General features: G+C 44.5%; 2 protein-coding genes across 6 annotated transcripts in view; one reads left to right on the forward strand and one right to left on the reverse strand.

Annotated features, from left to right (window-relative positions):
* mapkapk5 (MAPK activated protein kinase 5) overlaps positions 1-7,276 on the forward strand; it is a 78,588-nt gene extending 71,312 nt beyond the window's left edge. For all 5 annotated transcript variants that reach the window (XM_085961386.1, XM_085961385.1, XM_085961387.1 and 2 more), the window contains one exon: positions 7,089-7,276. In XM_085961386.1, coding sequence (XP_085817512.1) covers positions 7,089-7,180 — 92 coding nt within the window. In that variant the 3' untranslated portion in view covers positions 7,181-7,276. The remainder of the gene's footprint in view (positions 1-7,088) is intronic.
* A 63-nt stretch (positions 7,277-7,339) lies between these two features.
* The window catches only part of tmem116 (transmembrane protein 116), a 32,131-nt gene continuing 17,039 nt past the window's right edge, over positions 7,340-22,431 (reverse strand). The window contains exons 8-11 of the mRNA XM_085961390.1: positions 20,820-20,958; positions 16,853-16,997; positions 15,566-15,642; positions 7,340-10,877 (exon numbers count right to left, since the gene is read on the reverse strand). Coding sequence (XP_085817516.1) covers positions 10,680-10,877; positions 15,566-15,642; positions 16,853-16,997; positions 20,820-20,958 — 559 coding nt within the window. The 3' untranslated portion in view covers positions 7,340-10,679. The remainder of the gene's footprint in view (positions 10,878-15,565; positions 15,643-16,852; positions 16,998-20,819; positions 20,959-22,431) is intronic.

A 22,431-nucleotide genomic window follows, 5' to 3' on the forward strand; every position in this document is an offset into this window, starting at 1 on the left:
GGGAAATTAATGGTGGGAAATATGGAGATGGCAAAAACACTGAATATTTTACATCAGTCTTTACAGTAGAAGACACTAAGAATATCCCAACACTGGACAAACAGGGGGCTAAAGGGGGGGAGGAGCTAAACACGATCAAAATCACTAAGGAAGTGGTACTCGGTAAAATAATGGGACTCAAGGCGGATAAATCACCTGGACCTGATGGCTTACATCCTAGGGTCTTGAGGGAAGTGGCGGTAGGGATTGTGGATGCATTGGTAATAATTTTCCAAAACTCCCTGGACTCGGCAAAGGTCCCGGCAGACTGGAAAACTGCTAATGTAACACCCTTATTTAAAAAGGGCAGTAGACAGAAGGCTGGAAACTATAGACCGGTTAGCCTAACATCTGTGGTAGGTAAAATTTTGGAGTCCATTATTAAGGAGACAGTAACAGGACATTTGGATAATCATAATTTAATGGGACAAAGTCAGCATGGTTTTATGAAGGGGAAGTCATGTTTGACAAATTTGCTGGAGTTCTTTGAGGAAGTAACATATAAGGTGGATAAAGGGGAACCAGTGGACGTAGTGTATTTAGACTTCCAAAAGGCATTTGACAAGGTGCCACACAAAAGATTATTGCTTAAGATAAAAAATCACGGGATTGGGGGTAATATTCTGGCATGGATAGAGGATTGGCTATCTAACAGAAGGCAGAGAGTTGGGATAAATGGTTCATTCTCAGACTGGCAATCGGTAACTAGTGGTGTTCTGCAGGGGTCAGTGCTGGGTCCCCAACTCTTTACAATCTATATTAACGATTTGGAGGAGGGGACCGAGTGTAACATATCAAAGTTTGCAGGTGATACAAAGATGGGATGGAAAGTAGTGAGTGAGGAGGACATAAAAAACCTGCAAAGGGACATAGACAGGCTAAGTAAGTGGGCAGAGATTTGGCAGATGGAATACAATACTGGAAAGTGTGAGGTTATGCACTTTGGCAGGAAAAATCGTAGAGCAAGTTATTATCTTAATGGCAAGAAACTGGAAAGTACTGAAGTACAAAGGGATCTGGGGGTCCTGGTGCACGAAACTCAAAAGGTTAGTATGCAGGTGCAGCAAGTGATTAAGAAGGCCAATGGAATGTTGGCTTTCATTGCTAGGGGGATAGAATATAAAAATAGGGAGGTATTGCTTCAGTTGTACAAGGTATTGGTGAGACCGCACCAGGAATACTGCGTACAGTTTTGGTGTCCATACTTAAGAAAGGACATACTTGCTCTCGAGTCAGTACAAAGAAGGTTCACTCGGTTAATCCCGGGGATGAGGGGATGGACATATGAGGAGAGGTTGAGTAGATTGGGACTCTACTCATTGGAGTTCAGAAGAATGAGAGGCGATCTTATTGAAACATATAAGATTATGAAGGGGTTGGATCGGGTGGATGCGGGGAAGATGTTCCCGATGATGGGTGAAACTAGAACTAGGGGGCATAGTCTTAGAATAAGGGGCTGCTCTTTCAAAACTGAGATGAGGAGGAACTACTTCACTCAGAGGGTGGTAGGTCCATGGAATATGCTGCCCCAAAAAGCTGTAGAAGCTACATCATTACATAAATTTAAAACAGAAATAGACAGTTTCCTAGAAGTAAAGGGAATTAAGGGTTACGGGGAGCGGGCAGGAATTTGGACATGAGTCTAGGTTCGGAATGGTCATGGCCCTGTGGGTAGTGGAGCGGGCCCAGGGGCCGTGTAGCCTGATCCTGCTCCTATTTCGTGTGTCTAATTCTGTTAGATTCAGGAGATGGTTCTGTGATAGTGGATTGGCGGTTAGGATCAGATCAGCCATGATCTTATTGAATGACGGAGCAGGCTCGAGGGGCCGATTGGCCTACTCCTGCTCCTATTTCTTATGTTCTTATGTAGACTTGAGAAGCTGGGGTTGTTCTCCTTTTAAAGCAGAGAAGGATAAGAAGAGATTTAATAGAGGTGTCTAAAATCATGAAGGGTTTAGTTAGAGTAAATAAAGAGAAACTGTTTCCAATGGCTGAAGGGTCGATAACCAGAGGGCACAGATTTAAGGTGATTGGCAAAAGAACCAAAGGCAACACTAGGAAAAAAAATTCTATGCAATAAGTGGTTAGGTTTTGAATGCAGTGCCTGATAGGGTGGTGGAAATAGATTCAATAGTAGCCTTCAAAAGGGAATTGGAGAAATACTTGAAGGAGAAAAAATTGCAGGGATATGGGGAAAGAGCAGGGGAGTGAGACTGACTGGACTGCTCTTCGAAAGAGCCGGCTGAGACTCCATGAGCCCAATGGCCTCCTTCTGTGCTGTACTATTCTATGATACTGCCAAATTACAGTGATTGTGTCACAAATCAGCCCTTCAATTTGCTAGCCAGCGTTGTTCACCATGACATTCACTTCTAGAGATGAAAGGGGTCGCACAAAGCTTGCCAATGGAATCTACCTTTTCACAATATCATCAGGTTTAGAGTAATTATGGAAAAGGACAAGGAAAATCAAATACAAAAATACTCAACTGGAGGAGAGCTAATTCCAGTGAGTTGAAAGGGGATCTGGCTCAGGTGGATTGGAATCAAGATTGGCAGGTAAGACAGTAAATAAGCAATGGGAAGCCTTCAGAGAGGGGCTAGTTTGGGTACAGACTAGATACATTCCCATGAGGGGGAAAGGAAGAAAGTCCAAAGCTAGAGCTTCCTGGATGACTAAAGATAGAGATTAAAATGAAACAGAAAAAGGAGGCTTATGATAAATGTCAGGTTCATAATAGAGAACCAAGCCGAATTAAAAAAAACTACAGGGGAGAACTGAAAAAGGAAATTGGAGGGGCAAAGAGCGAGTATTAGAATAGATTAGCAGATAACATAAAAGGGATCCCCAAAGTGTCTCATAAACATAAATAGTAAAAGGGTAGTGAAAGGAGTAGATAGGGAGAAACTATCTCGATTAGGGACCAAAATGGAGATGATCTTGTCGCGGCAGAGGACATGGCTGAGGTATTAAATGAGTGCTTTGCAGCTGTCTTCACTAAAGAAGAGAATGCTGCCAATGTTTCAGTAAAGGAGGAGGTAGTAGAGAAATTGGATAGGATAAAAATAAAGAGGAGGTACTTAAAAGGTTGGCAGCGTTCAAAATAGAGAAGTCACTCAGTCCGGATGGGATGCATCCTACGTTGCTGAGGAAATGAAGGGTGGAAATTTTGGAGGCTCTGGCCACAATATTCCAATCCTCCTTTGATATGGGGGTGGTGCCAGAGGACTGGAGGTTTGCAAATGTTACACCCCCGTTTATAAAAAAAAAAAGGGAGAGGGTAAAGCCAGCAACTACAGGCCAGTCAGCCTAATGTCTGTGGTGAGGAAACTTTTAGAGATAATAATCTGGGACAAAATTAATTGGCACTTGGAAAAATATGGGTTAATAAATGAAAGCCAGCACGGATTTGTTAAAGGCAAATCATGTTTGACTAACTTGATTGAGTTCTTTGAAGTAACGGGGAGGGTTGATGAGGTTGATGTTGTGCAGCGTACAGAAGCCGATTCAATAGTAACTTGCCAGTGGAAACAGTTTCTCCCTGTCTACTCTTGTCAAAACCCCTCATAATTTTGAAAACCTCTATTAAATCTCCCCCTAACCTCCTCTGCTCTAAGGGGAACAATCCCAGCTTCTCTAGTGTCTCCAGATAACTGAAACCCCTCATCCCTGGTACCATTCTAGTAAATCTCCTCTGCACCCGCTCCAAGGCCTTGCCATCCTTTCTAAAGTGTGGTGCCCAGAATTGGACACAATACTCCAGCTGAGGTCTAACCACTGATTTATAAAGGTTTGGAATAACTTCCTTGATTTTTCTACTCTCTCTGCCTCTATTTATAAAGCCAAGGGTCCCATATGATTTTTTTTAACAGCTTTGTCAACTTGTCCTGCCAGCTTCAACGATTTGTGTATGTGAACCCCAAGCTCTCTCTCTTCAGGTACCCCTTTTATAATTGTACCATTTTGTTTATCCAGCTTCTCGTCATTTTTCCTTCCAAAATGCATCACTTCACACTTCTCTGCACCAAATTTCATCTGCCATGTGTCTAGCTATTTCACCGGTCGGTCTATCTCCTCCTGTAATTTGTTGCTATCCTCCTCACTGTTTAGTACATTTCCAAGCTTTGTGTCATGCAGACTGTAAGCCTGCCAGCTGGGAGAAAAGAGGTTGGGATAAATGCTGGAGTTCCATGAAGAAATAATAGATTAGGCCAAAAATAAAGTCTAAAGAGGCATATGAGAAAATTAAGGCTAATTATACCAAGAAAATAAGGTGCAAACTAAAATTATTTGGAAGCAAAAAGAGAGGTTAGAAAGGATAAGGGAATGTTTTGAAAAAGCAGATATTCAGTATAAACTGTAATAGAAAAAAACTTCTATAAGCACATCAGAAGCAGGTGGGTAAGGGAAGGGCCTCTACACTAGATAGTGAAACTTTGAAAGAAATGGACAAATCCTTAAACGTGTTGATAAAGGTGGGGGGGGGGTTTAAAAAAAAGCCATTGTAGGGCCCTAGGTTTTATAAATTGGGGCATAGAACTAATGTTCCCTCTTTTTTTCGGCGCGCGGACCCTTTAGCGAGTTGCACGGCCCCTTTAAGTGTCCGCGCATTCGCGGTTTTTCTCGTCAAAAAGCCCGTGCGTGGGACCTCCAGAGTGCTGCACAACCACGCAGCTTAATGGGAACATTGCATAAAGCGCAAGAGTAAAGCGGTAATGCTAGACCTATTCAAATCATTAGTTAGGCTGCAGTTAGAATACTACGTTCAGTTTTGTGTGTCTTACCATAGAGAGGGTGCAGAAGGATTTATTAAGTTGATTATGATAAGATGAGAAACTGGGGCCTCTCTTCCTTAGAACAAAGAAGGTTAAGAGGAGGTTTGGTTCAAAATGATGAAATATTTTGACGGGGAATAAATATGCCCTCTGGGTGGTGATTTAGTAATTAGAGGATGACATGAATCAACTGAGCGGCCTGCGGGTGGCGCTGTCCAGGGAGAGTATAAATACTCGGGCACGGGCCCAGCTTGTGCAGGACATTCTTAACAGGAACTAGTGAAGGACACAACTAGACCTCCATGTTGTAAAACAGTTGATTAAAGTTTTGTTTAACGCTTAGACCAAGTGTCTAGTAGTTTTCTTACGTCAGAGGGCATTAAATTTAAGATGGGCAAAAGAAAAAAGTGAAAGGTTAAAAGTTTTTTGTGTAGAAGGTGGCTAGGACATGGAATGTCCCACCGGAAACGGTGGTGGAAGCAGAATCCATAGTGGGTTTTAAAAAAGAATTGAATAAATATTTGAAAAAGAAAATGAAAAAGATACGGAGGAAGGGCAGGGAAGTGGGACCTCTGTTTCAGAGAGCCTGCACATGCACAGTGGGCTAAATGGCCTCCTTCTGTTCTTTAAAATTCTAAGATTAAGGCTCATGCTATTAATGGCAGCATGAATAGATGATGGCCAAAGGACAGATAGTACAATAGGAGTAAATGGATCTTGCTCAGATTGACAAGTTGTAGTTTGTGGCATGCCTCAGGGATTGTGTTGGGATTTCACTTGTAGGCCACTCAGCCCTTCAAGCCTGCTCCACCATTCAGTAAGATCATGGCTGATCTTCTACCTCAACTCCACCTTCCTGCACTATCCTCATAACCTTTAATTCCCTTAGAATCCAGAAATCTATCGATCTCTGTCTTGAATATACTCAACAACTGAGCCTCCACAGCTCTCTGGGGTAGAGAATTCCAAAGATTCACCACCCTCTTAGTGAAGAAATTTCTCCTCATCTCAGTCCTAAATGACCAACCCCTTATTCTGAGACTGTGACCCCTAGTTCTAGACTCCCCAGCCAGGAGAAACATTCTCCCAGTATCTACCCTGGCAAGTCCTTTAAGAATTTTACATGTTTCAATGAGATGATAGGGACTAATATCAAAACTTGTTGAAGATACCAAATTGGGGAGCATGGCAAACAAAGGGTTTGAGCAGGTAAATAGTGAAAGCTTATTTCCACTGATTTTCAAATTGGTAACCAGAGATTGAAAATTTAGGATTAGTATTAGAAATATGATGGGGTAATTAGTGGATTTTGGTTTCTGTTGAAATGATCATTTAAAATATGGCGTGCACTACCGCAAGTGGCTATTAAAGCCAAGTCAGTCCTAGTTGATTAGATTTTTTTTAAAGTCTTTTTTGTTGTGGATGATGCTAGCAAGGCAGCATTTACAGTCCCCACCACATATGCCCTCCACACTTATCATGGGCAGCCGTCTATATCAGGCAAATAGCGCTAACCATTTGCCAGTACCATTGACATCAGCTACAAAAGCGCCGCTTATAATGTATTAAGCTCCTTTGCTATTTCATGCAGTTCCATAGAATCTTCAACAAATTTGCACCTTGTTAATGCCCTGTATTTACTAATTTATGCATTTAAAGCGCTAATTGAATGCATACCCTTCAACTGCCTCAGCCCTTTGCCTTGGTAATTGGATTTGAGTTGAATAATTCAAATAGTTTCTATATATCAACACATTTCTCTGCATGAATGCTGATGTTGCACACATTTGGTTTTGATTCAGTGTCTTTTAATTAAAACCAATGCTGATCTCTCACCACCCTAGTTGCTAAGAAGTGTGGAGCAGCAACCCTGGTGCAGATTCCCCAGTCAGTATTTCCCCCTCCCCCTCATAAGTTGTGCTTTTAGGTACAGCGAGTTTCCTATTAAGGTCTGCAACAATTACACTTTTTGCTCGAATTTTATTTAAAAAAATTAATTTACAGAAAATAAAACAGCCACAAAGAGATGCTGTAAATTTTAAATATATTTAAAGCTGTATTAGTGAATCAAACTCATTGTTTTACATTGAATAAATCTGCTAAATGGTTCCTGAAGAGAGGGGGAGAAAATCCACATATCGCCAGTCTGATCCTTTAACTTGTGTTCTCACTAGGATGTCAAACAGGTTACCTGGTAATGCAGCAGCTGATGAGCAGGACCCACCCCCCCAAAACAGTTTGTGTGGTTAACAAAACGTTTCTCTGTCTTTTCAGGGCGACGGTTCAGTGATAAAGTCGATCGTCTGAAACTTGCAGAAATGGTCAAACAGGTCATCGAAGAACAAACAAACTCACAGGATTCCTAACATTAGTGTCTGCTGTTTTTACACTGTACCAGGAGTATTCTTTGATAAATGTAAAAAAAAAGTTTTTATTTAAATAAAAAGATAAAAAAAAACAAAGTGCAAAAGACTTCAGAAAGGCTTCTTGAGCCTCAATTCATCCCTGGCACAGCTGCCTCCACCCACAGTGTTGAATAGAACATGGTTTTTATATTTTAATAAATGTGTGCTCATCACATTGAAAGACGTCAGTCCTGGGGAATGGAACAATTTATCATTTGGCACCCGGTACTGCATCAGCCATTCCAAGTTAGATTTAATAACTTACATTTACACAGTGCCTTTAATGGGGGGGAGGGGAGGAAAGGAAAGAACAAAAGGGACGGTCTGTGATAGGGTGGAAGGCAGGAGAGGTTAAATGTTGTAAATGGGAATGGCAGAATCATCAACACCTGCAGCCTGAAAAAATAGGGGCAGAGGTTATGGTCTGAAATTGTTGAACTCAATGTTGAGTCCAGAAGGCTGTAAAGTGCCTGATAGAAAAATGAGGTGCTGTTCCTCGAGCTTACGTAGAGCTTCATTGGAACAGTGTAAGAGGCCGAAGTCAGAGAAAGAGTGGAGCGGAGAATTAAAGTGACAGGCAACCAGAAGCTCAGGGTCACCCTTACGGACTGAATGGAGGTGTTCCGCAAAGCGGTCACCCAATCTGCGTTTGGTCTCCCCAATGTAGGGGAGACCGCATCGTGAGCAGCGAATACAGTATACTAGATTGCAAGAAGTACAAGTAAATTGCTGTTTCACCTGGAAGGGGTGTTTGGGGCCCTGGACAGTGGGAAGGGAGGAGGTAAAAGGGCAGGTGCTGCATCTCCTGCGCTTGCACAGGAAGGTACTATGGGGAGGGGCTGTTGGGGGTGATTGAGGAGTGGACCAGGGTGTTGCAGAGGGAGTGGTCCCTTCAGAATGCTGAAAGGGGAGGGGAAGATGTGTTTGGTGGTGGGATCACGCTGGAGGTGGCGGAAATGGCGGAGGATGATCCGTTGAATGTGGAGGCTGGTGGGGTGAAAGGTGAGGACAAGGGGAACCCTATCGTGGTTCTGGGAGGGAGGGGAAGGAGTGAGAGCAGAAGTGCGGGAAATGGAACGGACACAGTCGAGGGCCATGTTAACCATGGTAGAGGGGAATCCTCGGTTGAGGAAAAAGATGTATCGGAAGCGCTAGTAGGGAAGGTGTTATCGCAGAACAGATGCGGTGGAGATGAAGAAACTGGGTGAATAGAATAGAGTCCTTACAGGAAGCGGGGTGGTTGATGAATTGTCCAGTTTACAATGTAAGAAAACAGTGACACTTGTAACTACTGTCTGTATTTATTTATTTTTGGCTGTTTCTTGTCGTTTGGTCATGGAGAGCATTAGAGACAACAAGCCTGGAAGTGACTACAGTATGGATGAGGGTTTCAGTGGCAGTGGGGGTAAAGTCAAAGCAAAGGCAAGCAATATTACAACGGTGCAAGTAATTGGTATTGATGATGGATTAGATGTGAGATTTGAAGTTTAAATCAAGGTGAAACAGAACACCCTTGTCTTCATCACCTCCAGCCTTTCAAAAAGTCTTCGCGGTGCTTTCCTAGCCCCACCCTACGCAAGCTCTCAATTCATCCAGAACTTTGCCACCTTCCTTCTATCCTGCTCACCTATCACTCCTGTCCTTGCCAACCAGCACTAGTTTCTTATCCCTTGGGTAGTTTCGAAACCTTTCTAAATTCCTTCATTATCTTGCCTCACCCTATCGCTGCCTTTTCTCCAACTCCAACTCATAACTTTGCCGTCCCGTGCGGTGGATGCTGATTCGCTGAATTCCTTCAAACGAGCTGGACCAGTTTCTGGCTGGGGCAGAGATCACCGCTTACAAAAGGTAGGTACTGCAGGGAATTCAGGGCCAGAGTGATCACCTAGATGGGTCGGAGAGGAATTTCCCAGATTTCTTTCCCCCAAATTGGCCTGGGTTTTAGCTGTTTTTTCACCTCTCTCAGGAGATCACCTGGTTTCGGGTGGAGTGTATATATTGTGATACACAAATGTAACTCACACCCTCCTGACTCTGTAAATGCAAGGTGTTGTTTCCTTCATCTTTTTGACTTAACTATGGAGAAAGTGACGAGATCGATGTGCAACTCCTGTGCATCGCGCAGCCCTGTCTACATTCTGAAATATTGTTCACCTTTTCTCATTTCTGGCCCTTGCTCTTTCTATGTCTTATTTTTACAAAAAAAAGTGCTTTAAAATAGCTGGGGCTGAAGATAAAAAGCCGTCCTTTTGAGCTTCTGCTGCTTCCGCCTGTTTTTCCCCCTTTTCCATCCCTGGTGCCTCTGCTTGTCTACATCTTGAGTTTACAAAGTCGTGATGGTGAGGAGGGGTGGGGAAAACAGAGGCGGGCCTGTTTAATCCTTTTCCCCTCTCTCCAAATAAAGCAGCTCGTAAACCTGCCCCCAGAGTCAAATCAAAAAGTCATTGCCTTTAAAACACTCTTTAAGGTGTTTGGTTTTTTTTATTTCTGAAATATAAACATCATAAGCCCAAAAGGGCATTTTAACTTATACATTTAAAAATAAGGTTTATTTTACCTTCAATCTGCACAGTGATTCCAGTCATAAATATTTGTCAGTTGTTTGTATAATTTCACAGTCTCTTATGCAGCTTTTTGTGTAGCTCAACCCCTTATCTAGTGCTGCCTCTTCAGACTAATAAAAATTATTTTACAAAAGAGTTGTGCAGGAGCCAAAGGTGCAAAACCTGTGCTCTGGTCTTTCAGCTCAAAGCCACAGTATTTCCTTTGAAGCCTTAAAATCATCAGAGGATCCCTGATAGGCAGGGCCACAGAGTTCGAGAAACCTTGTTTTGTGCCCAAGGTTTCATATCACTAGGTATCTAAGTCTCAATCGTGCTGCAATGGGAGACGCTGAACACGTATGGCGATTCCCCATGGGTTGCCAGGGGTGGGGGGAATTATGGGGAAAACCATCACCAAGCCACTCTCGTGCACTTCCTGCCCTTTGTCTGGATTGAATTCAAAAATCCAAGTCCCAAAGGATAATCTACATCATCATCCAGCCCAGCCGGGCAGGTGGGGGAGACCAGGTATCCCGTGTCTGTGCTGAGTTTAATCACCAGTCTAGACTGAATCAACAGAAGTCTGACTGGTGTTCCCCATGGCAACCCACTGTCAATGTGGCTGCTCTTGGATGTTGAGTAGGACTGGGGCCTGGTTAGTACTTGGATGGGAGACTGTGGAAACACCATGTCCCTTCTGTTCTGCTCAGAGTCAAGTCGGTCACTGTAAGGATCAGCAACAACACAAATCCTCTTCCACTGCCTCAGTGCTATCCCTCACCTTTGTCCTGCTGTCAAGTGCATTCTAGCTTATACAGACTTTCTAAATGTAAATGAAAGCTGCACGTTAATAAATAGAAGTGTCCACAGGTTGAGAACAGTGCACTTGTGGCTATAATATTTTCCCAACAGGCCCCTCAGAAGGTAGGAGAAATGGTCAGCTGACTTATCACATTGGAATTTTGCATGCTGCAGTACGATCGCTTCTGAGAACGCAGGAGTGGGGTCTGTGTGTCAACGTCACGACAGGCCTTTTGCCTCATGTATTGGAGCATTCTCTGTGTCCAGCCATACACGATGCAGTTCAGCAGTCCCTGAGATGCAGCTGTGAATGCCTGGGGCAAAAATAAAACAGCTAGGTTTGTCAAACTGAATTTAATCTGCTGTATTTCTTGTTTTCGTTCTGTTCAGGATTCTTGTCCTCAATTTTTTCTCCCCCCTGTTTGCAACATCTTTCCTGCCAGGTCCCACATTTCTGCAGCTAAGAATAGCTCTGTGAATAGCACTCTTCAGCCTCTAGTGGGTGTGCAAGAGCCACCCTAGAAAGAGACTGCCATCTGATTTTTCCCTACTCTCACAGGAAGACACTGTGGCATCTACCTAGAGTCTTCCTGTTTGAAGATCCTCGGAATGGGTAGAATTGAACCTGTAGCGGTGTAGCGCTACACAATTGTGCTCTAATGTGCAGCCCATTTCTGAAGCACCTGGAATATAAAGGATTGCAGTAAGTGACCTAGTCTCACTGATTCCTTACACTGTAAACAGGACAGTCCATTAAAAGCGTCAGTAATCATACTGATCATGCCATGGTTACAAAAAAAAAGCACATGTCTACAAACTTCTATTTTCTGATCTAACAATTGTGCTCATCAAGGTGAAGGATATCATTTATGGGGAATTTTCCATTTTGGGCATCTAGAACTTCCAGGACGGGGACAGGTATCGCATGGTTAGAGACAGAGCAAAATACACGCTACCTGGTCCCCAACAAGCACTAGCAGGTCAGCTACAACTTAGGTTAGAGCCAAAGAGTGGCCAAGCTTTTTGTCTTTGTGGGCTGCTCAGGTGCATACAGTGGAGCCTCAGCGGCCACACACAGTTTCTATCCAGGTTGGCAATAATTTTCCTAAATCGCAATCTGTGGATACGAACGGATCTCGGTGTTCTGATTTCGGGTTTATCCACAAATGAAACAACAGTTTCAGAACAGCCCTTTCCAAACCTCCAGACCCATGAAGTTTCAACAAAAACAAAGCAGAGTGTGAAAATTAAATAGAATTAAGTTGTCTGCGCTTTTAAGGCCAGTGCTTGAAGGTGGGATATGGGCCATAAATCATAGCTTGGACGTTCCTAGGTTAGGTGTACAGTAAAGCTTCCTCTATGTTATAAAAACAGAAAATGCTGGAAATACTCAGCAGGTCAGGCAGCATCTGTGGAGAGAGAATCAGAGTTAACGTTTCAGGTCGATGACCTGTCGTCGGAACAGATGCCGCCTGACCTGCTGAGTATTTCCAGCATTTTCTGTTTTTATTTCAGATTTCCAGCATCTGCAGTATTTTGCTTTTCCCTCTATGTTATGATGTGAGCCTTGGCTCAGTGACGGCACTCTTGACTTTGAATCAGAAAGTCATGGGTTTAAGCCCCACTTTAGGTACTTGAGTACATAATCCAGGCTGACACTTCACTGCAGTACTGAAGAGGTGCTGCACTGTGGGAGGTGCTGACTTTCAGATGAAATGTTAAACTGAGGCCCCATCTGCCCTTTCAAGTAGATGTAAAAGATCCCATGACACGATTTGAAAAAGAGCAAGTGAGTTTTTCCTGGTGATGTGACCCAACATTTATCTCTCAACCAACATGACTTTAAAAAACCAGATCGTCTGGTCATTATCTCACTGCTGTTTGTGGCTACTGCATTTCCCTACAGTAACTACACTTCAAAAGTAATTCATTGGCGGTCGTGTTTTGGGAATTGTGAAAGGCACTTTATAAATGCAAGTTCTTTCTTACTTACCTTCTCCCATCAAGCACTTCATACAGCTAATGTCCAGTAACAGTAGAGAGTGCATAAAAAGGTGGAAGAAAGATTTTAGGATGGTCACAGATCAGGAAACAGGACTGCACAATATTCCTCAAAGCATTAGATTCGGAGTCATTGCACAGAATCTAGGGGAATCGAGATACGGGGATCGAGGTCGAAGAACAGCCATGATCTTACTGAATGGCGGAGCAGGCTCGAGGGGCCATATGGCCTACTCCTGCTCCTAATTCTTAGGAATGGAAACCATCTTGCACTCACTTCTTCTTCTTCTTATCGTGTCTACACACTGTTCCCTTTGAGGAACAGTATGAAGTAGTGGAAGGATTTCTGGCCATGTTAAACGCTCCTTCTGTGACCATAACCATCTTCATACCAGCCATTAGGGTGGTTAGGCCTATGGCGGAGAGGGTTTTACAGGCTCCCACAAGGGGGGGGCACCCACACACACAAGTATCCCACTGGATTTCAACCCAGAATTTAGAACCGGAGCTCCAACTCTACTTGCCGGGACTGTCTGGAGCGGGGTTTGCAACCCTACACCTTCTGGCCCAGCGGCGGGGATGCTTACCGCTACACCAAAGGCCCACTCCTGTGGCACTCACTGTGTAGTGCAGATGTAAAGACTGAGTAAATAGTGCACAGAATTGTGGATTGTTCCAAATTAAAGGGATTGCTAGAGAAAAAGATTCAGGAGAGTCTCCTAAGATTCCAATTACAATCCTCCCTTTAGAGAATTTCAGCAACAATGAAACATACCTGTATCCTACACGGTTGACCACTCCATCCTTCAATTGACCACTACATCCTTCTCCAACGTCTCTCCACCGTCGTCCAGCTGGGTGGGACTGCACTCGCTTGGTTCCATTCTTACCTATCGTAGCCAGAGAATCACCTGCAATGGCTTCTCTTCCTGCTCCCGCATCGTTACCTCCGGTGTCCCCCAAGGATCTATCCTTGGCCCCCTCCTATTTCTCATCTACATGTTGCCCCTTGGCGACATCATCCGAAAACACAGCGTCAGTTTCCACATATACGCTGACGACACCCAGCTCTACCTCATCACCACTTCTCTCGACCCCCTCCACGGTGTCTAAATTGTCAGACTGCTTGTCTGACATCCAGTTCTGGATGAACAAAAATTTTCTCCAATTAAATATTGGGAAGACCGAAGCTATTGTTTTCTGTCCCCGCCACAAACTCCGTTCCCTAGCCACTGACTCCATCCCTCTCCCTAACATTTGTCTGAGGCTGAACCACGCTGTTGGCAACCTTAATGTCATATTTGACCCTGAAATAAGCTTCCGATCACATATCCGCGGCATAACTAAGACCGCCTATTTCCACCTCCGTAACATCGCCCGTTTCCGCCCTTGCCTCAACTCATCCGCTGCTGAAACCCTCATCCATGCCTTAGTTACCTCTAGACTTGACTATTGCAACGCACTCCTGGCTGTCCTCCCATGCTCTACCCTAAGTAAACTTGAGGTCATCCAAAACTCAGTTGCCTGTGTCCTAACTCGCACAAGTCCCATTCACCCATCACCCCTGTGCTGTCGGTTAAGCAATGCCCCGATTGCAAAATTCTCATCCTTGTTTTCAAATTCCTCCCTGGCCTCGCCCCTCCCTATCTCTGTAATCTCCTTCAGGTCTACAACCCCCCCACCCCCCCCCCCGAGATATTTGCGGGGGGTGGGACGAAGCACGACTGCTCTCTCAAAGAGCCAGCACAGGCACGACGGGCCGAATGGCCGATGTTCTTGCCATGGGAGGAGTTCAGCGAAGATTCACCAGGCTGATACCTGGGATGGCAGGAATGACGTATGAGGAGAGATTGGATCGATCGAACTTGTACTCACTGGAGTTTAGAAGAATGAGAGGTGATCTCATTGAAACTTATAAAATTCTGACAGGACTGGACAGACTAGATGCAGGAAGGATGTTCCCGATGGTCGGGGAGTCCAGAACCAGGGGACACAGTCTAAGGATAAAGGGTAAGCCATTTAGGACAGAACTGAGGAGGAATTTCTTCACCCAGAGAGTGGTGAACCTGTGGAATTCTCTACCACAGAAGGCAGTAGAGGCCAATTCATTAAATATATTCAAGAAGGAGTTGGATATATTTCTTAAGGCTAAAGGGATCAAGGGGTATGGGGAGAAAGCAGGGACCGGGTACTGAATTTGGATGATCAGCCATGATCGCATTGAATGGCGGAGCAGGCTCGAGGGGCCGAATGGCCGACTCCGGCTCCTATCTTCTATGTTTCTGTGCTGTAAGTTTCTATGAATTTATAATTCTATTGCAGAGCATTAAAAATCTTTCCAGGATCTGTGAGTGAATCCTGAGTGTGTTCTACAATCACTAACGTGTACTGCAGAACTTCAGGTATATTCTGTCTGATCTCTTTGTGTAAATAAGCAAAGCATCTTCAAGGCCCACAGCCACCAACCAAATCGAACTACAAGATCTGAACAGCTGTCTTTGCTGGAAAGGGCATGTGCGCAAACCTTGGGTGAAAACATGATCAGTCTCAGCTGTGACGCCCCTTGTAGTTGGATAGCTGGCTAGCGGTCACTGTCTAGATTTCACATGAAGGATGGCCATTTTCCTATGTTCCATGGAGTCCCCGCTGCCTACTGAACAATACTAGGGTAGTTAGAAAGATTACCTGTAAACATCTGACATTATTCTCTGACTATATAAGCTGTGTTTTTATGCATCTCTCCACTTCACCTGACGAAGGAGCAGCGCTCCAAAAGCTTGTGATTTCAAATAAAGCTGTTGGACTATAACCTGGTGTTGTGTGATTTCTAATACTAGGGTATGTATGTCACTGCCCTTAGGAGAGGAGGGAATATGTCCAGACAAATCATATTAGAATCAATATCTAACTCTCTACAGCCTGTTTAAACTTGGGAGAAAAGAATGTCCCGGAGGTATTGCCCCCTCGCCCAAATGAGTGGTGAATTGTTTTGAAACCTCACCTGTAAGATGTAGAGTGCAGCATAAAGATAAGCTATGTTCATCGGGTTCAGCAGCTTAACCAGGGCCAGAATGGTCGCTGGGGGAAAAAATCAGAAACTTGTCAGAAACTGCGGCTAAAAGGGCATGTTTGTCACTTGCATCAACAGTACACAGCACCGTTTAACCGACACGGATACATGCACTACATGCATAATCACACGCTTGTTACATGTATAATCCTATATCTGGAAAAGCTCTTGTAACACCTTTCATGCTCTTCTAGACAGGATACATGGAAAAAAAACTTACTGTTTGATAAATAACCCCCTCCATCACCTCTAGAATCCCCGTCACAATCTTTCCCTCTGCATTTATTGATAAAACGCTCCATCCTCCTGTGAACCCTTGTCCCATGATCCTACAAATGCATTGTCCTCCATTCTTCCTTCTCACTCTATCCTCGCTGTAGTGTATGTAACCGTTCCACCTTTAAGAGAACTATTTTAAGGGTTGCACTACTTTATCTTGGCTGCTGTATACTGTAATACCGGTGGTGACCACACCGGTATATAAGTGTTGTGTAATGATTTATTGGGCAGTTCAGCCCGGACCTTCGACTAGTAAAGACCTGTTAAAAGTTACTCTTGTGGTCTGTGTAGTAATTCTCATTATAACACACAGACTTAACACTCGCCGTGTTGAAGCCAAAATTAATTGCATCAATTCTTCCTTTAACATTCTTTCCCAGGATCTCAAAACTGTGGATCTCCTCTCCTCCCTCTGGCTTCCCTTACTCTGGACAATTTCAGGAGACCATATCATTACTTCCTGATTTACCTTGTTTTCTCATCTACTCTTTCCAACCTTGGTGGTGTCCTGGCCTACAGGCCTTGGCCCTTTACCTAGGCTCTCAATAATAAAAAAGAGAGAAGTACGCATGATGACATGGCTAACATACCACCCAAACAATGCTTTTCATCTCGTGTATACATCTCATGGAGGCTTACCACTGTACCTATCTGAGATAAACTGCAGCCCATCCATCACCAACACAGCTTGTGCTCCTGGCGATCCCCTGCTGTGGGATGTGCAGCTTATTTTAGTTTACAGCACAACGCACAGGAGCTGGCCCTGAGGCACCTATGAGTCGTACGAGTCACTTGGTGTCCTCTTGACACATCTCAAGTAGCCAAGTCACGGAGCAGCATGTTGGCGCTCCAATGTCCCACCCTTAATTTGGTCCATTGTCGCGCCCACAAACAGAGTCACGGGGACAGGCAGGACCACCCATCCAGACTCCCACTAACCTGGTCCCCAACAGAAGAAAAAAGCTGTGGGATACAGAAAGACTCGCCGTTCAATCACGCTGATCTTTGCCCACTGCTGGTCTCCGAGAAACCCAGTCAGAGTCACCAGTTTCTTATAAAGGATGCGGGATTTAATTAGAAGAATCTACAGAGAGGAATGGAAAATGAAAAGTTCAAAGTAGTTAACCTTTAGACAATCAGTCACAGTGATTCTAACAAAAGGTTTCTGTGTGCTATAATATTTTAGTCAAACAACAACTTGAATTTATACAGCGCTTTTAACAATGTAAAAACAACCCAAGGCACTTCACAGGAGCGATTATCAGGCAAAATTTGACACTGAGCCACATAAAGAATGTGAAAAATGTATTTAGTGCCTTTATCCAGCATGCTTTGGGAAACTAGCTAAGTTAGCGAAGCAAAGGCTCCTGGATTTGTTAATGACTAAAAACTGCTAGTAGAGGCTTGAAAACGGCCAACCCAGCAGCTTACACAAGGAGAAAGGGAGGCCTGGTGTGTTACCAGTTCAAGGCCTGTTCTCTGTTACTTAACTCAATTACTGTATTACATCTTGTAACAACAGGCCTTGTGGTTGTCCTGGTGGGTGAGATCATCAACCTTCCAGACCCTGTGCATAATCCGTATTAAACATCTCCGTACTGAGTATGGTACGGAGGAGAACGAGGTTCTCGCGGGTACTTGTGCAAGACACGCATGCAAACCCAATATAAGGGAAGCCAAGCACCCAGCCAGGCAGAGCTCTCGGCCGATTCGTGACGCCAGTGCCACTGATAGGAGGAAGATTGATCACCTTTGCATCCTGGCACAGATGAGTATGAGTTTTTACTGTTTATACCTAATGTATGTTAAGCATTGCTTGTGATTGGTAGTAGGTCAATAAAACTACCTCCATCGAGTCCAGTGGCCGAACTGTTTTTAATTAATGCCAAATGTGCAAGTGAGAGGCTATTCGACCGACAAAAAGATAATAGGATAGGTGACCAAAAGCTTGGTCAAAGAGGTAGGTTTTAAGCAGTGACTTAAAAGGAGGAGAGAGTGGTAGAGGTGGCGAGGTTTAGGGAGGCATTTCCAGAGCTTAGGGCCGAGGCAGCTAAAGGCACGGCCGCCAAAGGCGGAATAATACAACCAGAAAGCTCGGCCTTGATCCCCAGCCTGTGTTGCTTTAGCTGATTCCAATCATGGCAGCACTTGCGGCGCTACAATGGGCCTCAATAGCCTTCAACAAAGGAGCTAAAGAATCAGGTAGTCTGATCCCTATCCAGTGGCTCCTTCTGGAGGTGTGCGTGGCGGGTGAGGACAGGGTCAGACTCAGCTGTGGTGCCCTCATGGTCAAGTGTCTCATGGACACGCAGCGTCTAACCTCGTACATGGTCAACTGGGTAAAACCCAGAGGGTACCTGTGGAATCGTATCTCAGGAGGTGTCTTCAGGAGAGGGGGTGATAATTAGCCAAAAAAAAACACACAAAAACTCCGTATCAGCCAAAAGCATTGGTCACGGACCAGTCCAACTCACATCATAAATTTAGCCCCATCATTTTCTGTATTTAGAAAAGGGAACTATGCATTAAAAAAAATCTACTCCCAAACAACATTTGCATTCACACTCACACCTCCGTACACCACCTACTGTAACCACCACAGATTGCAGAACGGTTAAATTTAGTCAATAGAAAAACTCCCTTCTAAGGAAATGAAACAGAGGGAAGGCCAGTTACACCCTGTTTATTTTACAGCACTAGCTCCGAGGGCAGCCCCACTATGTGATGTTAGCTGTGGCTCAGTGGGTAGCATCCTCGCCTCTGAGTCACAAGGTTCTGTGTTCAAATTCCACTCCAGAAATTTAAGCACAAAATCTAGGCTGTCACTCCAGTGCAGTACGGAGGTACTTCCTAGGTCCTATATTTCGGGGCTCTACTGAGTGTGGTTATGTGCTGGAGAGTGGCTAACGTACTACTACCCAGCTTTAAAAAGGAAGACAGAGGTAATCCAGGTAGTTAGTTTAACATCTGAGGTATGGAAAGTTTTAGAGTCTTTAATTCATTATGAAATTACCATGTATATCTAGATAAATTAGTTAGAAGTAGCCAGCATGGATTTCAGAAGGGATGATCTTGCTTGACAAACCTCTTAGAATTTTTTTTACTCATTCCTGGGATGTGGGCGTCGCTGGCAAGGCCAGCATTTATTGCCCATCCCTAATTGCCCTTGAGAAGGTGGTGGTGAGCCGCCTTCTTGAACCGCTGCAGTCCATGTGGTGAAGGTACTGTTAGGGAGGGAGTTCCAGGATTCTGACCCAGCGACGATGAAGGAACGGCGATATATTTCCAAGTCAGGATGGTGTGTAACTCGGAGGGGAACTTGCAGGTGGTGGTGTTCCCATGCGCCTGCTGCCCTTGTCATTCTAGGTGGTAGAAGTCACGGGTTTGTGAGGTGCTGTCGAAGAAGCCTTGGCGAGTTGCTGCAATGCATCTTGTAGATGGTGCACACTGCAGCCACAGTGCGCTGGTGGTGGAGGGAGTGAATGTTTAAGGTGGTGGATGGGGTGCTAATCAAGCGGGCTGCTTTGTCCTGGATGGTGTCGAGCTTCTTGAGTATTGTTGGAGCTGCACTCATCCAGGCAAGTGGAGAGTATTCCATCACACTCCTGACTTGTGCCTTGTAGATGGTGGTAAGGCTTTGGGGAGTCAGGAGATGAAACACTTGCCGCAGAATACCCAGCCTCTGACCTGCTCTTGTAGCCACAGTATTTATGTGGCTGGTCCAGTTAAGTTTCTGGTCAATGGTGACCCCCCAGGATGTTGATGGTGGGGGATTCGGTGATGGTAATGCTGTTGAATGTCAAGGGGTGGTGGTTAGACTCCCCCTTGTTGGAGATAGTCAGTGCCTGGCACTTGTGTGGCGCCAATGTTACTTGTCACTTATCAGCCCAAGCCTGAATGTTAATGATTAAGGGGTGTGGAATTAGGGAGAGGATCGAAAATTGGATTCAAAATTGGTTAGAAGGGAGAAAACAGAGAGATGGGGTTGAGGGCAGTTTTTCAGAGTGGTCGGAAGTGAGTAGTGGTGTCCCACAGGGTTCAGTTCTGGGTTCACTGTGTATATCAATGATTTGGACATAGGACTAAAGGGAGTACTGTTGAAATTTGCAGATTATACCTAAATAGTTAATTCTTTAGAAAGACCAAAATAAGCTGCAAAGGGATATTGATAAGATGGAGGAATGGGTTAAAAAGTGGCAGATGGGATTCAATGTTGGTAAGTGTGTGGTGAGACATTTTGGTGAAAAGAATAACAGCAGTAATTATACTCTGAATGGAAGTAGGCTCGGTGCTGTGAAAGAGCAGAGGGGTTTGGGGGTACAGGTTCACAGGACATTAAAGGCAGCTCCTCAGGTTAATAAGACTGTAAAAAAAAGTTAATGGAATTCTAGGTTTTATCACAAGAACTATAGAATTAAAAAAACCAAGAGGTAATGAAGAGTCTGTACAAAACCTTAATAAGACTTCAGTTAGAGAATGTATACAGTATTGGGCGCCACACCATAGGATGGATATTGAGCAGGTTGTGAGGCTGTGGAATTCACTTCCAGGGCTAGTGTTTGAGACAGAAACGATGTCAAGATTCAAGATTAGATTGGAAAGGTGGATGAAGGGATATGGGAACAGGGCGGGTAAATGTAATTAGGACTATTTGATCATGTGGAGGGCAAACTCCAACCCTTACTGTTGGGCTGAATGGATTGTGTCCGTGTTATAACTTCTGTGTATTTCTATGTAGCACGAATCTGCCAATCACTCTTGTGCATCTTCCAACGGGTATCTCAAAAGGAAGTGGCAGCCAGTCATCTACCTCCAATCTCATCCAGGCAATCCAGCTAATCAATAGGAAACACATACATTTAAAATGGAGGAGGGGGAACTATAACATAAAGTAAATAATCCTTACCACAAGTCCGAGTAAAGTAAAGCAGAAGGTAGCGAGGGAGGTGATGGTGCTGTACAGGTACACAATGTGACATGCGGACTCATGGACCTTATTATAACTGCTGTTCAGTTCGAGCTTTCCAGTGTGCAGGAGGAGGCACCTGTGGTCAACCAGACAAGAGAGACATCAACCTTCTGCTCCTGTAACCTTTAGCCCCTCCCCAGGATAGCATGCAGAGATAAACGAAGAGAGCAAAAACAATTCCAGGTAGAAATTTTTCAACCAGTGAATCAGTAACCAGATGGCTCGTGGCCACACCGATCACCTGGTGCAGTAATGAGCCGCCTGGGCTGAGATCAGCTGACTCAACACAGACCAAAGATTGAACCGACCACATTCCTGAACTGTAGGGCTCAATACTCCACTGGTGGCAGCAATTATTCAGAGTCATTCTTGTTAGTAGCTCTTTACAACTCGTTGTGCAGAGTGCCGGGAGATGGGTTTCACAGAAATCACAGAAACCCCACAGTGCAGATAGAGGCCATTTTCGGCCCATCGAGCCTGCACTGACACATATCCCACCCGATCCCCGTAACCCCTACACCAACACATATCCCACCCTATCCCCGTAACCCCACGTATTTAATCCCCCCTAACACTAAGGGTCAATTTATCATAGCCAATCAACCTAACCCGCACATCTTTGGACTGTGGGAGGAAACCAGAGCGCCCGGAGAAAACCCACGCAAACACGGGGAGAATGTGCAAACTCCACACAGACAGTCACCCGAGGCCGGATTCGAACCCGGGTCCCTGGCGCTGTGAGGCAACAGTGCTAACCACTATGCCACCGTGCTGTGGTTTGTGGGTGCATAATTCCTCTTGTCAGCTGTGGCTCAGTTAGTAGCACACTCAGTCTCTGAGTCAAGAGGTTGTGGGTTTGAGTCCCACTCCAGGGACTTGAGCACAAAAAATCTAGGTTGACACTTCAGTGGAGTGCTGCACTGTCGGAGGTGCCGTCTTTCAGATGAGATGTTAAACCGAGGCCCTGTCTGCTCTCTCAGGTGGACATAAAAGATCCCATGGTACTATTTCAAAGAAGAGCAGGGGAGTTATCACCGGTGTCCTGAACAATATTTATCCCTCAACCAACATCACTATAACAGATTATCTGGTCATTATCACATTGCTGTTTGTGGGAGCTTGCTGTGCGCAAATTGGCTGTCGCGTTTCCCACATTACAACAGTGACTACACTTCAAAAAGTACTTCATTGACTGTAAAGTGATTTGAGACATCCGGTGGTCGTGAAAGGTGCTATATAAATGCAAGTCTTTCTTTCAGTGAAGTCATTTTTTTTTAATGCAGTCGCTGTTGTTCTGCAGTAGCCAATTTGTGCACATCAAAATCTTTCTGACAGCAAATTCGATGAACAGCCAGTTAATTGTTTTTATTTTGGGAGGTGTCAGTTGAAAGGCAATGTTGAATCAAACACCAGGAAAATTCTTCTTAGAAAAGTGCACCAAGGGATATTTTTATTGTCATCTCAACCACTGGAACAAGCAGATTGGTTAAATGTCTCACCCAAAGGATAGCTTATCAGACAATGCAGCACTCCCTCGGTACTGCACTGG

The sequence above is a fragment of the Somniosus microcephalus genome, chromosome 19 (assembly GCF_052327205.1).
Source record: "Somniosus microcephalus isolate GS21.2 chromosome 19, FLI_Smic_1.0, whole genome shotgun sequence".
Classification (NCBI taxonomy): Eukaryota; Metazoa; Chordata; class Chondrichthyes; order Squaliformes; family Somniosidae; genus Somniosus; species Somniosus microcephalus.